The sequence below is a fragment of the Anarrhichthys ocellatus genome, unplaced genomic scaffold (assembly GCF_004355925.1).
Source record: "Anarrhichthys ocellatus isolate YVR2014 unplaced genomic scaffold, GSC_Weel_1.0 scaffold36, whole genome shotgun sequence".
NCBI lineage: Eukaryota > Metazoa > Chordata > Actinopteri > Perciformes > Anarhichadidae > Anarrhichthys > Anarrhichthys ocellatus.
Window position 1 is genome coordinate 4,255,052 of NW_022280066.1, and position 15,727 is coordinate 4,270,778.

Here is a 15,727-nt window from a genome sequence, read left to right on the forward strand (position 1 = left end):
TCTCTCATTTTGCAACCCTGCAGGATCTGCAAGCCCTCAATGCCAACTTCTCTAGTGTAAGTAGCAACCATTGCCCTTCTTGCAGCCGGTCTGCCTTTCAAAGGGAATAGGAGTTGACTCTCTGATTGGTTTGATTCATGTAATTGCCAAAACCCTATCTCACTTGGTTCTTACTTGCCCAGATTGTGTGCCATTTAAAGGAATGGGGTGTAAGATCTAAGGGGATCTATTTGCAGAAATGGAATACAATATCCATTACTCTGTTTACACAATGGAAACATAGTACCAGCCATTATTGTGTTTACATAGTGTGCATAGTTACATTAGTGTTTAATCACCTGAAAATAATAATCTTTGTATTTTTGTTAGTTTAGAATGAGCCCTTCATATCTACATCGGAAGCGGGTCCTCTTCAATGTGTCCGCCATGTTTCTATAGTCGCCCAGAACGGACAAACCAAGCACTGGCTCTAGAGAGAGCCTTTAATGCTTTTACATTACCTGAAGGCCACCGTAGTTCTCCAACATGATTGGAAAGGGAGGGTTGCGGGGGATGGGTATTTAGTTCCCTGCAATTCTGCAAAATCACCACTAGATGCTACTAAGTCCAACACACTGCTCTTTTAACGAGCAAAAGTGGAGTTTAACAAGCCCTAAATGCACCTGTGCCATGCACTTTACACCATGTGCTATATGGCCCAAAGTCTTTAAAGTCTATAAAATCTGTCCTTTTCACCATATTACTGGTTTCATATACTTGCTGATGTATTGTATTTGAAAATGCATGTCAGTGCACCAAAACATTTCTGGATTTTGAACAGACATTTCGTGTAATATATCCTCAACTCATCATTATAGGGACGATACAGAAGAAAATAATTGTGATTCATTCTCAATGTCTCCTAATTCGCATAATTCACACAACCTGTTATCCTCCTGGATGTTTTTAAATTTGCCAACTTCAAGGGCTAGAGAGAATTCTCAACCGTGCACCTAGAGACCTTTGACTTCTTCATACGTTTGCTGTAACATAAGATTCAGCACCATAATTGTGATTTGAAAATGTTTGTAGTTTTAGCTTAAACAATCTTTCAACTATTTTTCTTCAGATCTAGCAGGTACCTTTCTTCAAATTGTGTTCATGCTGCATGACACATATTACTCTGAATATATTGTAGTTCAGCTTCCTAATAAACAGTATGATGCTTTGTAGCCCATGGAGAACTGTGGGATTTACTGCAAAGGAAAACCATCTTACTGACCCTGTATGATTACAGTCTTATCATTTCACATTTTGACAATATTGATCCAGGAATCCAACCCATATCACCCTGAATAGCCAAAGTAGGAGCAAACAAGTGAACACTCAAAAAAACTGTGTGCATCTCTATTCTGTATATATTCTGCTTTTTTTTTTACATTATGCATATCCCCAAAGCATAATTCAATATGGGGGAGACATTTGTATTTATTGACAACCTCCATCTATAACACCAGGTATTTAACGCGCTTAAAATATTTTAAATCCTCCTCAGATTCAGCCAGTACAGCAATATCATCTGTGTACCAGAATTAGCCCAGATAATACAAGGCATGTTCCTTTTAGTTATCCAACAGGTAATAATGTTTTAATTATGTGGACATATATGGTGATGGCACAAATTACCTTAAATATGTCCTGCTTTCAGCCTGGAGCTAAAAAGAAAAACACCTATACTCTGCTGCTGTTTCACCCAATACATCATGATTAGGTAAATAGTGAGGCAGACTGCAAATAGTAAGACAAACAGTGGTAATGTTATACCTCTAACTAAGCATTGGCCTAGTCAGCTAACATAACAAATCAGCAAGCAACTGACAAAGAGCGTATTCTTTAATAGTTCAAATTTACTCACCATTTTGCTTTACTGTATGATGAACAAAATCCCCAACGAATAAAACTCCAAATATTTGTGGGCTAAATCCTCAAACAGCAGAAGCCAACAATATTTCCATATTGTATTTTTCTACAGAGCAACCCAAACGGCTTATTGATAAGTTGCAACCTGTTACACATACTCACACATGTGATTGATATCTGTGTATTTATGTACGTAGATCAGGTGGGTGGACAGGAATTCTGCTGCAGTCTGAGTGGTTCATGTGTGTAATAATAATAAATAGCAAAATAATAATGAAATAACCAAAGCTAAATTCAATATATATTAAACACTAAATAATTCTACAGGTCAGCTGTAACTAGTACCAGTATTACTATTTACTCAGGTCTGCAAAATAGCCGAAAGCGTGAAACACATTTATTAATTTGGCAGGTAACCAAGCCATTATTTGTGCTTTGCCATTCGACATCACTTGCTTTTATTCCTTTAAGACAAATTCTATTTTACACTATTAAAAAGGTCTAAATTGGCAGACTGGGAGGTCCATTGTTTAACCTAAGCATACAACTGCATGCCCTTCCACTGTAAGTGTTTGCTTACTGAAATGCTGCTTGTCACTTTTTAGGCGGACGTTGAAGATCTTCTCACTCTCAGACAGCTGGCCAAGTTCGCAGCGACTCCCTCACAGCTGAAGACAACACAAGATGTGACAAAAATCATGAGAGTCATTGATCCTGTTGACTTTGGTGCTTTCTTTGACATAGTCTCACCAGCCATTGAGGTAAACATCTGTATAGCTGACACTTTCTTTTTTGCCTTATAATACTTAAATTGTTTCTACACACAAACACATGGCATAATATTTTTTTTAAATGTTATATTTTCGAATAGTAACTTTAAAATCCAACTGAAATGCATTCTATGCAACATTGAAATGCCAGTTTATTGGGCTTACCTAGCTAAAACCAATGCAGTCAAGTAATTCAACAACTCTGCAATGAATTCTACCTTCATTAAGTGTGGTCCAGAGTAGGGCTGGGCGGTATGACCAAAAATGCATATCATGGTATTTTGTGAGATTCTGGCGGTTATATCACGGTATTTTTTTTTTCATGTTAAAGCATTAATTAATTAACACCGAAAAGAACCAGCCGGCCAACTGGCCAGCGAGCGGTGAACAGCTGCTTGTGTGGCGTGTCTTCCGTTCCGTCACTTCCTGTTTCCTTCACCTACATTCCCCTGGGTCCTAAGCCCCTCCAAGTACAGCTTCTTATCACCCTCTATGTACCAACGTACATTTATAACAAATACCACACATATTACGGTAATCAGCGTTGCATATGTGTCTGACCAAAATAGCTTTTGTTGTTCAGTCTTTGTTCATCCTGCATCGCTCTTTTCTGTTCTTTAATGTAACGTTACTGGAGCGACAGAGCCTCTCTCAGCTGTTAGCAGACTGTTGTTAGCGAGCTGTACCCAGCATGCAGTTCGGCGGTGAAATTTTATAAATGTACAATTATTAGTGTTACAAATTGTTTGTGTCGCAAACTGTTGTGTGGTGGTGTTTTACTCTGTTAAAGAGCGTTAGTTGTGGGTTGTTAATTGTTGTTATAAAGTTATAACCATGACTAGGGTTCCCTCTCAATACACTAAAGATAACTAGCTCCGAATATTACACTCCTAGCGGCGAACAATATATTTCGCTGCCTGTTGAAAAGTGACAGAAGTTGTTTCGGCTGTTCACGGTATATGAAAAATTCATATCGTACGGGAGATTAAAACTGGTATACCACCCAGGCCTAGTCCATACTTTGTGGTCCAGATTTTGTGTAAAATAGGCAAATTTTTCCAAGCATGGATATATCTTGCATCATGGCTTACTTAAATAAGCTAGTGAAAATTGACCAAGAAAATTTTTACTATCTAACTTAATTTTGCAGGCTAATGTAAAGAAGCAATTTCTCTAACGTTAGCCAGCTTCTGTAGCAAGTTCAACAGTTTTGAAAAAACAAATTTGGTAATTTTACACTCATCAAAGTTGAACTGAAAAACATTTCTTTTTCTTTGCAACATTAAACACTGAAATGTCTATATAGCTAAAATAATGTAGTGTAATACGACAGCTCTACAATAAATACTCACTTCATTGAGGTTATGATACATTGTTAAAGGTGTTGAATCCACGTAATGATCATTTTGGAGGCTTAAGTTTGTGGTGCTGATAAGTTGTATTGTACATAGCCCATAAAGTCCTGTCAGGGGCTATTTTTTAACATCTTTTTAGCACAATTATCTTGCAGGGAAAAGTTATTATCTCGTACACACAAGATAAAAATATACAGCCATGTTTAGAATGGCAGTAGTAGTAAATAAAGTGAGAAGTAGGGTAATTTTCTCACTGACTTCTATAAAATCTGATTTATTTTTGCAACCAGAGGAGTGGCCCCTGCTGGCCATTTAAAAGAATACAAGTTGAAGTACTTTCTGCCTGCTTCCCAGAGGCTTAAAGATAAAGGGGCATTACTGGATACTCGCAAAAAGGAGTACTGTACAGTATCTCCAGTTGGATTTCAAAAGCAACAAGAGAAAACATATATTTGGCTTTTTATATAGAGTTGGATAACTTATGAATGGTAACATGATTCTAACATTTTTACTGTCATGTCAACAATTTAGTTTACACTCTTATAAATGCTATGTTAAATTCCCCCAGATCCACCCAGCCAACTACACAGTGGAGGTGAAATCTGCCTTTCTCCAGGCAGTGTTTGACAGAGGGAATCTGTCCTCTCCAGCTATCAATGACGACGAGTTCTTGCTGTGGCTGAGGGTTCGACTGAGACCTCTCCTGGTCAACCTCTCTCCCAGCTTGGTGACACCATTATTCGACATTGTGAACAAGAGGAGTTGCAACAGCAGCCAAGAGATGTAAGAATTCATTTCGTTGGGGTTATGATCTATGATTGTTATGATGTGCGTAATTGCTTAAGACTGATTTTAATCTGAATTTAGGATTACATTGCTGGACACACAACACTTGACACTCAGCAACAACACCCAACAGGAGATCTACAAAAGAACCCTCCTCCTCCTCCAAGGTTTGCGTGAGACATCAATCATGACAAAAGAAAATTTCTTTCAGAATATTTGTTTTCTGGCAATATGTTCCCAAAGTTAAAATTGTAATTATTGTTTTTATTAAGATTATTCTGTATTCCGATACACAGTAATTTAATTTGTGTTTAAAACAGATTCAACGCTCCTCAAGTGTTACAGTGGTGGAAGCTTCTACATCTATCTGAGAAGCACTTTCCTCAGCTTTGGTTTTCCAGATTTGTCCACATTCACATCACTTCTGCCACAGACACACGAGTCAGAGGTAATAATATTACAAAACAACACTTTAATTTAGCCCTCTGTGTGGGAATTTAAATAGGAGTCACCACCTGGTGATAGCTTTGATGCAAATTCCCACAGATGTTGTGCTATTCCAGCAGTAATATCCACATTTCTTTTTATTCTTTTAGCTCCTAAGTACCATCAGCACCTCAGAGCTGCGTCAGTTCCTCAGCCAACCCAATGTGATTGGTAACAACTCTGACATCTGTGTCATCTTCAACAACTACAACAACACTCGTGCCTTCCTAGAAAATGTATGTCCCTTATCTGAATGGTGCCATATAACATGCATTATTATTGATGAAACATGTCACATGTTGCTGTTAGCAGCATTCATATGATGATTGATTCACCATAGACAGTATTTTTATGTAATACTTAATTTGATCATCTGTAAATGACAGTCTTTCATTAAACATGCAAATACATATGTGTGCCAATAGGAGGATGTTCCAGATGATGTGAAGATGGTGATCCTTCCCTGTGTTTGGCCTTTGGCGCTGAGCAGCAACACCAGATCCGAAGTGGATTTCTGGTTCGACCTGCGGCTGAAAAACTATATTAGATTCCTCAGCAAGAGCCTCATCAGTCCCAACACAGTGCAGAATGCTTCATGTCTTGCCTTCCAGAAACTGTAAGTCTCATCTTTTCACAGTGTCAGCAAGCTCATGGCCATCATTAAATTTGTGTTATTATCCTTTCACTAGGGTCTCTGTAATGGGAAATAACTTCACATACAACTCGGAGTTTGGACAGGGTGATGTATACACCACCATGAGCACCTACTTGAGAACTGGTAAGATCCATTTTTGAGCAAATGTACAATGTACAATGGATGTGGATCTAAAGGATCTGACTATCCATGCTGAGTCTAACTTTCTCTAAGTGCAGTGCACACAGCTAAAAAATATATATTTTAAATGATTTGTCATTTGGTGTAGGTGGAGAAGTGTCCATACCCAACTGTACAAAATCACTTGGGCAAATAATGTGATTACAGAGAACATGAATTAATAGGGATGTGAACTGGATTTTTATACAAAACATTGCCCTGTGCAGCTTTACATTTTCTAAAACAAACTTTTCATCACAAATGATTTTTTGGCATTGCCAGTCTGTCATTACATTTTATAAAGTTTTTATTGTCAGGATGATACCTCAATGATCCCTGGCTTCCTCGATAGATGCAAAACTAATGACACTCCCATCAGCCTTAGCTGTACTTTGTGTTTAGTGCTAATTGGGAAATGCATGCTAACATGCTTAACTAAGATGGTTAACATTATATCTGCTAAACATATGACGCCAGAATTTAGCTAAAAGCACCACTGTGCCCAAGTTCAGCCTCACAGAGTCACTTGCAAGGCTGTAGACTTATTTCAGTGTAAGCTCCATTGGTCTTTAAATATTTGAGCCATCATATGTCATATAAAGAGATTACAATGATTGTTATATTATATTAGTGTTACATTGTATTTCATTTTTTGTTGGCAATGTTCTGGGTTTTCCCTCTTCTGTAGGCTCTGAAACCAGATGCTACAATGCCAGTGATGCAGAACAAAATTCTACCGCCTGGTTTGTCAATTACATCGGGAACTTTGTGACATTCATCACTGTGGATGATCTCACCACCTTCATCTCCACCAGTCAAGTATGTCCTGATATCCACTCTATACAACTTATTTCAAGTTAATGCTTTCACAAAATATAGAAGTTGTTTGTTTAATAGGACCAGCCATAGCGTTCACATTCGTAATCTAGTTTTGTTTAAATCTATTTATTGTTTTATTTTCAATACCTTTTAGTTAAGGCTGAGAAAACTAAAGGCAATAATAAAAATGTATTCACGTTTGTGTTGATATATTTTTAAAGGCTGAAGTTTTCTTGGTGGACCAAGCCAACCTGGAGCTCTTCAACAACACAGCAATCCCACAAAATGTAACGGACTACTACGTCTCACAACTTTTTGCATTCCACCCAACCTTTAGCCCTCTGAAGTGAGTATCCACCAATTTGACAAAATATGTAATTGTGTGACATATGCAGTATATCATATATATATATATTAGTGGGTGAATATATGTATCCATGAATTAAAACGTCTATATTTATTTTTCATCTAGGGTTCCTGGCCTTTTCATATGCTCTTCTGAGGTCCCAAGTGCGACATATTCTTCTTTGAATGAATCTGATACCATACTCATCCTGAAGGAGCTGAATGAATTATGCAATGGAACAGAGGATCCTCAGGTACCAGCTCTGATTATTTCTACACAGAAATGGAGATTGAGTTTTTTTGAGAACTCTTTTTATGGGTAAAACCCGAAAACAACTCTTGGTCTATGTCTTTCTGATAATTGTGCATGATTATCTTCACATCTTTCTTTGACATATCATTTCAACTGAAGTAAAATGTCCTCAGTTGATGTTTCTCGTAACCGGGTTTGTTTTATTCTAAAGGTGTCTGCTGCTCTGGCATCCAACATCCAGACCTTCACATCAGAGACGATTGTGACCCTGGGCAGTGCCACCGGAGGCCTGACCAGCAGCCAGATCACGTCAATTTCCCCTTCAGTGCTGATTTCCTCTTTGTCCACCCTGAACACAGTCAGCACCTGGAACCAGGAGCAGTCCACCACAATCATCCAAGTCATGACTGCCTCAGGCTTCCTGGTAAAGGCCTTACTGTGTGCTTAACATGACTGATAATCATGAGATGTCTTCAACGCTTTGAAGCATGTTCAACAAGCAGTGTCCTGTGTTTGGTTCAGCGTGGTTTCATGAAATGGCCCTGACGTACACGCATATGCCACTTTGCTGACCATGACTTTGATAAATGCAAATGTATCCAACAGATCAGTGGATCCTCCCTGGAATCCCTCGGCACACTCATTGCTGGAGTTCCTTCAGGCTCAATTAAACAAATCTCAGCGTCTCAGCTATTCACCCTCTCCCAGAGCAGCACCTTTGTTTCCAACATGGTGAAAGCCCCCACAGTCGTCCAACAGACCTTCGTCCAAAAGGTACAAGTTAACTTTTGATTCTATCCCAGCATTGCAGCCGTTGCTGATCTAAGATTAAGATGAAAACAGATACTAGGATGCCTATCTTACGTTTTTTAAGTAAACCAGAGTGTAATTTTTTCTTCTCAAAATCCCAATTTTCCCCCCACCAACAAGAGCTGCAGATGCTCACAGTGCTCTCATTTTTGTGGATTTTATGTGTCATTTTATTGTAATGTGTTACACATGCCCGGTTGATATAAATGTGTGTAAATGCAGAAATAACATTCAAGAACCCCAGAACGCAGTACATGTTTTATATGTATTCACTATCAGGAGTTTTGAGATGATTTATGATCAGGGTTTTAATTCTTATTTAATTCCCTGGTAGATTATTACTGTGAACACAAATGCAGCCAGCGTGGTGCAGAATGTCCCTGATGCTATGGCAGCTGAGATTCCACCGTCCTTGCTGGCACTGTCTGCGGAGACTGTGGATATCAGTGTGATTAACAGAAAGCAGTGGACAGCAGATCAGGTCAGTATGTGGCTATAAACACAGAACAGAGTAAATTGGAGACAAGTTTTTGCCGATGTATTCAGACTTAAGCTATAGATATTACATTATAGTGAATTTAAATTTAGCACACTGTGACTTCTCACTGAAAGTAAAAATCCTTTAGAATTTTGAGGTGATTACCATCCGAAAGATCAACAACCCGCAAACTTCCTCTTACAACAATATTCTGGCACTGGGGAAAGAATATGTACGTCGAAGTCTATTCCAGGGTCTCAGCGCCTCAGTAGCTGAAAGGTTACCGTGCAGGCAACATATAACTGCAGGGTCCCCGGTCGATTCCAGCTGCAAGACTTTTGTTGCATTTCAAACCCCTCTCTCTCTCCCCCCATTTCCAGTCTGCCTCTAGACTTTCACCTGTCTATTAAGGGTGAAAAATGCCCAAAAGATTATCTTGAAAAAAGTCTAATCCAGGGTCACTTTAGGTCAGTTTTAAAACACACAGACCACAGGGACTGTCCTCAAGGTCCTATGTTGTTTTCCCCAAAGTCTGTGCTGTTTACAATTATCAGATGAAAGCTATAGGTAGACGAAAAACACTTACATTTTCCTCACACAATACATCAACACCAACACTGTCAATCACACCACAATGTATGATAGTATGTATCACAGTTATAGAGTGTTGCAGTGAAGAGTTAAATAATGAAGTTTTTATCTGTCTGTCTTCTAGGCCGCCATGTTTTTTGGAACACTGGATGGAGCAAACATTGACACCGAAGAGTAAGTGAATAAGCTCCACAACATTTATTTTCCCCATGGAAGATTTTTCACGATCTATTAACCTGTTTTGTGGATTTTCCATTATCCCCAAAGGCTTAATCCGTCTGTTCTGCAAGGCTTCACGTGCACGTCAGTTTCCAAAATGAAAAAACCCAGAATCCGAAGAATGGTCCGTGCCTGTAGGCCGAGGAGAAGGAGGTCCAAGGTGCAGCTGAAAGAATCACAGGTAAATTCAAATTAACTCTATATGAAACTAAGATTAATTAAATTAAGCCCCTTAACTAAAGTTTATAATTAAGATAAATTGGATATATAATGCCAGAGTCATGAATAAAAAAAAAGTGCGATGTATTATGGAGTCGTTTAAATGTATGTGGAATTCCGTGTCTTTGCATCCTTTTTTACAGCTTACATGCATGTACAACCTGGTCCAAGACAACCTCTCCCAGAAATTCACAGAGTATCCCTCAGACATGCTTCTCTACTTAAAGTGAGTCTGTCTCCATGCATTTGTTTTGGAATGGTCTCACGATGTGCCTGCGATTTCAAATGGTATACATGTGCTCATTGATGTTCCTTCTATACCTGATTATTACAGGAGCAAAGATGTCACGAGTGCCAACTGCAGGTCATACTTTTCCGCAGTGGGTGCTGCAGACTTCTCTGTGGCCTCCAGCATTTTGAACAAGGCATCGCTGCTACTCAGTGAAGCCAGGACCTGCTTGGTGAGTGTCATTCAAATGAAGGTTCGCTTTGGTTTAGCTAAGGGTGACAGGGTAGGCTGCAGCTTGTTGTAACTGGGAGAAAAGCTTGAATCACCATTGTATGGCAACAGTAAGCGATTGGGATGTACCAAAAAAATGTATACATGCATCATTGAAAAACTTCAGATAAGTCCTGTTAAAATGTAACTGAGAATAAACAACATTCTCAGTATGGCAGGAAAGGGAATTACCATGTCCCATATACTGTAAGTGGTACCAATGTATATCACCAGTTAGACTGTCACGGTACACTGTGGCCCATTTTTTAATTAAATACTGTGTTTTTAACCGTTTAGGGTATAAGTGGTGTGACTCTGAGCAGAGACAATGTGGAGGTCCTAGGGAACATGGCCTGCACTCTGGACGGTTCTTACATCGAGAACGCTGATCTTCTAATTCTGGAAAAACTCAAAGTCTGCACCGACTTCTCTAAGAGCCAGGCGGCTGCCATGGAGAGGCTGCTGCTGTCTGGGGAAACAAAATACGGGTACAATAATTTGATTAATAAATAGCTATTTAGACTGAAAATTAAAGGATATGAGTTGTGATATTCTATATTCTTCCTATTGTTCTCAACGTCAGCAAATCCCATGAAATGACCGGCACCAGCACTATATTGATCTAACCAAAAAAGTATTGTCTGTGTGGCCAAAACCTGATGGCTCTGTGCCATAAAGCTCCTTTGTCATCCAGGAAATGCTGAAAATATATTTTGTATACCTTTTGTTAAAAACTACAGTGCCTAGCTGTTGGCAATAAGAAGCCTAACCGTTCCCGTTCAGATATCTACTAGTCCAAAGTCAATTTTTACTGCACACGATATTTCTTTTGTCAGTAATTGTCAAATGATAACAAAGACTAAAGTTAATTGTCATGTTTAATCTTCATATAAGTAAATTAATCTGGAGTGTCTCTTACATCTTCTAACACCATCCAGCTCAACTCTTTTCACCAAGTGGGTATCACGTTAGAAAGCCACACTATATGAACATGCTATCATTTGTTTTTCAGGATTGTCAAGACCTGGAACAAGCTTACACTGCTAAGCCTTGGTGACCTGCCTCTATATTTCACAGGAGCCATTTGGGGCCAGATCAAAACTGTATGTTTTTCACCTTTACCTGTTTCTTGATGCTAATTAAACCAATAATATGTGTTTAATCTTGTGATTTTAAAGTAGACACCTTATTAAAAAACAATTAATTTGTGCAGAGAACAAAGAGAAGGTTCCTTAGGACCTTTCTGTTCCAACTGAGGCAAAAAAAGACAAAGAAGAGCAAGCTCAAGAAGCTGGTTCGAGAGGCTCGCACTCGCAGGACAAAACGAGGAGCAGGTAAAGATGAAAGAGGCCGAAAGCCACAGGTTTATTTTTTCTTACTTTGCAGATGTTGATACAGTTCAATATTTTACAAAACTGGTGAGCATTTGTATGTGTTTGTGTGAATTTTATAGAATGACATAAAGCAAATTGATACACTCGTGTGTCTAACACCACTTACTTTGTTTCCCCTCACGTTGGTCAATTATCCTCAAGGCTGCACTGTGGGCAACATCACCCAGGTGACAGTCAGCGACAACGCCTTCCCCTTTGGTTACGACCAGACTCAGTTTGACCTCTGCCTGGACATCCCTGTTCTGAGGGACAACCTCAACTCTATCTGCGAGAAAGTGGACGAGGATGATTTCCAGAAGATAATTCTGACGAAACTCAACCAGGTCATTTTTTTTGTATGAAATGGTTGCTTAGTATGAGGCGTACAGTATTTACATATTTTTTTCCGGATATGTGTGATTGAGATATTCCTTCACCATTCAGCCTCGCTGGTAATGGAGTTTTTCGAAACATATCCAGAAATCTTGAGAAATAACGACAGGGATTGTTACAGGAGTATACCAGAATGTGTTTAACATCTTTGGAGACATATTTTAATATATTACATGCTTGTTTTCAGTTGTTATCTGTGAATGTGTTTATCAATTTAGAGGTTATTATGGTACAGCAGCCGTCATGTCATGTGGCACTGGCAAAAGTTGTTTGGATGCATTTATTGATAGGGAAATACGGTGGGATTTTTATTTACATGATTTAATTTTCATTTCCACTCACCACCATGTGTTACTCCCCATTCTCTATTCTTCCAGGCATTCCCATCGGGTGTTTCTGATGAGAAAGTTCAGGTGCTCGGTTCAGTGTCTCGTGTGGCGTCAGTTGGTGACATCTCCAAGTGGAGCATCACTAAAGTTGACACTCTGGCAGCACTCATGAAAGCTGATGATGGATCATGGGAGGCAGCAAAGGTACAAAGTAGAGGGATTATCAACACGTCAAAATGTCTGAATTTTGAGTCGTAAAACTGACTTATGTCAAATATTATGAAATATACTCATACTTGTATCCATTCGTTCACTTTCTGTGTTATCTTTAATGTTGTTTAGAGCAAAGCAATCATCACCAAGTATCTGGGTACTTCTGGGAACTCCCTGGGAAGCACTGAGCTGAACAGTATTGACTCCAACGTGTGCTCGTTAGACACCAGTACACTGAGGACCATCACCGCAGATAGTATCAGGTGGGTTGTAGCATGCAGCTCAAAAAGATGCCTTAACATGACCCCTGAGATTGATGATGCAGATTAAACATTGTATGTTACTGTGTCCTTGAACCTTGTCAGAAATGCCAAACCACTCAATGTGGCGTCATGTTCATTGGAGCAGAAGAGAGTCCTGTATGAGATCAGTAACATTTCCTTCAGCTCACCGAGTTCCAGCTCCAATACCTATTACAATTTGATACGTCCCTATCTAGGTAAGAATTCATGTTACCTGTCTTTCCGGCTGTTTCTCTCTCTCTCTCTCTCTCTCTCTCTCTCTCGTGAAACTGCTCTCTAATCTCCTGTATTCCTCTCTACCATGATAGGTGGGGCACGTCTGTCGGACGTAGTAGCACTATCAACCACGAACATCAGCATGGACATAAACACTTTCGAGAGTCTGGATCCTAATGTGACCGCTGTAAGGATACTAGAGTTGACAACAGAACGGGTTTTGGACATGCAACATCTGTGTAGTAGTTTTATTGAGAATGCATGGCAATTGAGCCAAAACGATGCTCTAGCATAACTTAACTCTTAAAACTGTATCGATTTGGGAGGGTCTGAAGCTCAGTAGAACCCATTAAGGGATTGTATGATTTTGAATCAAAGACTTAAAGGAATAGTTTGACATTTAAAGAAATGTGTATATTTAGTTTCTTGCTGGAAATCAGATGAAAATAAAGATGGTATTGATCTTCTCATCTATCTATTCCATGAATGGTTGTGAAGAACATACACCCATCACTGGCAGATGTTCAATGCGAAATGGTCAATGACTCCTGTAGTTTAGAAATGTATAAATCTTCCTGTCATCCTTTCTATTTAACATAACATACTATATGTGCTAAATCTGTACTGGATTTTGAAAATGTCATGAAAATAGCTTATACCAAAAGTGTGTCGAGGAAAAGAAATGAAGCAACTTCCTTTCAAATCAATATTTTTGCAGTTCCTTATATGTTAAAACTTCAGACCAATCTTCACACTGTTTCATTTGTAATGTGCAGGGTTTGACTGTGGCCGATGTGAAACTCCTCGTGGGTAGCCATGTACAAAATCTGAAGTTGTTTGAGAACGCTACCCAAGTTGAGAACTGGAGAAACATGCAAACGCAGTCAGACCTGGACAAACTGGATGTGGGCCTAACCACCAACAGAGTCACCAGTGCCACAAACCCTACCACATCAGCTGGAACCAGCAGCATGACAACAACACAGGGTAAAAATACATACCTTTTGTGTGTATTGACACACAGGGGGTTTTATGCTTTCACTACTAACAGACTACTAGCTACTAACAGGAACTTTAATTTTGTGTTGATTTGGCGGTCCCYGTGGACTAAAGAGTTAGTGTTTCCTAAATCCTAATTTTACTGCAGCAGGGTCTGAAAGTCGGCCCCGCTTAGTCCTAGTCCGATGCAACAAAATGGATTTAAAGCAGATGAAGTAACTGCTGCGATCTGACCGATTTTACAATGCACCATCTGACTACATTGAATCTTATCCACAGGAAGCTCAAGCAGCTCAGGTGCAAACCCGACCACAGTGACGACACCACAAGGTGAGCGACTGCGACCTAATTTCCAGTAGCAGTTTACCCACTGTAAATTAAATGTGTATATATTGCTTTAATATATTGCTATTTTAGTTGCATAATCCTTGCTTTATCGGATTTTTTAACCATGTGAAAAATGACAAGAACTGTTGAGAATGGAATTCTGCCTCTGTGATAAAAGTAATCACAGTATATATGTTTGTTTTTGTCTTTTATTTCTAGCTACTACCACAAGCGATGGAGCTCAGCTTGCAAGATACCCAACGTCCATATTTGTGGTTGCTCTGCTGACAACTGTGCTGCAAATGCTACAACCAGTCTAAATAGACTCGTGACTTCCTAATCATATCAATCAATAATCAGCAACTATTAAATTCATTTTTCAGTAATGGTAACACCTCGGGATCTTGATTCATTCATATTTTTGTAAGTTATGTATTCATGCTACAAGAAAATTGTTTTATTGCAACTGTTTAACGTCTGATTCACTCTATCCCTTCATGTTGTAAAACTATGTCATTGAACAATCACAGCTGTTAGTTTTATTTTAAGTGGTGATCGGGATTATATTCTGGGATTTTTTAAATTAAGCACCGTCAATAACATGTTTGTTAAATTTTTATCAAAATCGAATTAAAAATGAATCTTAATGTCAATGTATTATCTATTATTACAATTTAAACTGCCTTTCTATTCTTTGAATCAATAAACACATACTAATGAATATCTAATGTTTGTGTGTCTCTCTCTTGGAGCAGATGTAAAGAAAGTTAACACATGACGTGTCCTGATTTTTATGGATTTTACCTACCACTACCAAATCCAACAGTACTCTTGAATAATCCCCAAAGTGGCAGAGTCCATTGAAAAAAAAAAAAAAATTTTTAAATGTTTTTAGTACTGACCTTTTACGTGAAAAATTAACTATAGGTCTCCAAAACCATGGTTGTGTGTATGCCAGATTTATGTAGCTCTAGGGAAATATGTTTCAAGATATCTGCAAGGCATTGATATACTACAGTTTGGATAATGTATTTATTTTGTAAAATACAAAGTGATTTGTCTATTCCTACCTAAAACATCTTACTGGAATGCATAAACCCACTTAATACGTTGTAGTATCCCATCAAAGAAAACAGTTTTAGACACAACAGTCTGCATCCATACTAGCAGCTGTGTGAGGCTTTAAGCTGAATGCAAATGTCAGCATGCCAATATGCTCACAATGTCCACGC

The 15,727-nt window shown here is 38.8% G+C and overlaps 1 protein-coding gene across 1 annotated transcript; it reads left to right on the top strand.

Annotated features, from left to right (window-relative positions):
• Positions 1-11: 11 nt before the first annotated feature.
• LOC116394031 (otoancorin) lies at positions 12-15,212 on the top strand. Its single transcript, XM_031866799.1, has 29 exons — positions 12-56; positions 2,505-2,660; positions 4,593-4,807; positions 4,892-4,977; positions 5,131-5,258; positions 5,407-5,532; positions 5,722-5,912; positions 5,986-6,074; positions 6,799-6,929; positions 7,151-7,275; positions 7,402-7,528; positions 7,739-7,951; positions 8,134-8,301; positions 8,672-8,818; positions 9,531-9,580; positions 9,674-9,806; positions 9,988-10,070; positions 10,179-10,305; positions 10,641-10,831; positions 11,356-11,446; positions 11,557-11,677; positions 11,879-12,060; positions 12,487-12,642; positions 12,781-12,914; positions 13,017-13,150; positions 13,262-13,356; positions 13,946-14,156; positions 14,448-14,498; positions 14,715-15,212. The coding sequence occupies exons 2-29, from the start codon at positions 2,598-2,600 to the stop codon at positions 14,813-14,815; spliced, it is 3,669 nt and encodes a 1,222-aa protein (XP_031722659.1). The 5' UTR covers positions 12-56; positions 2,505-2,597; the 3' UTR covers positions 14,816-15,212.
• The last annotated feature ends 515 nt before the right edge of the window (positions 15,213-15,727 follow it).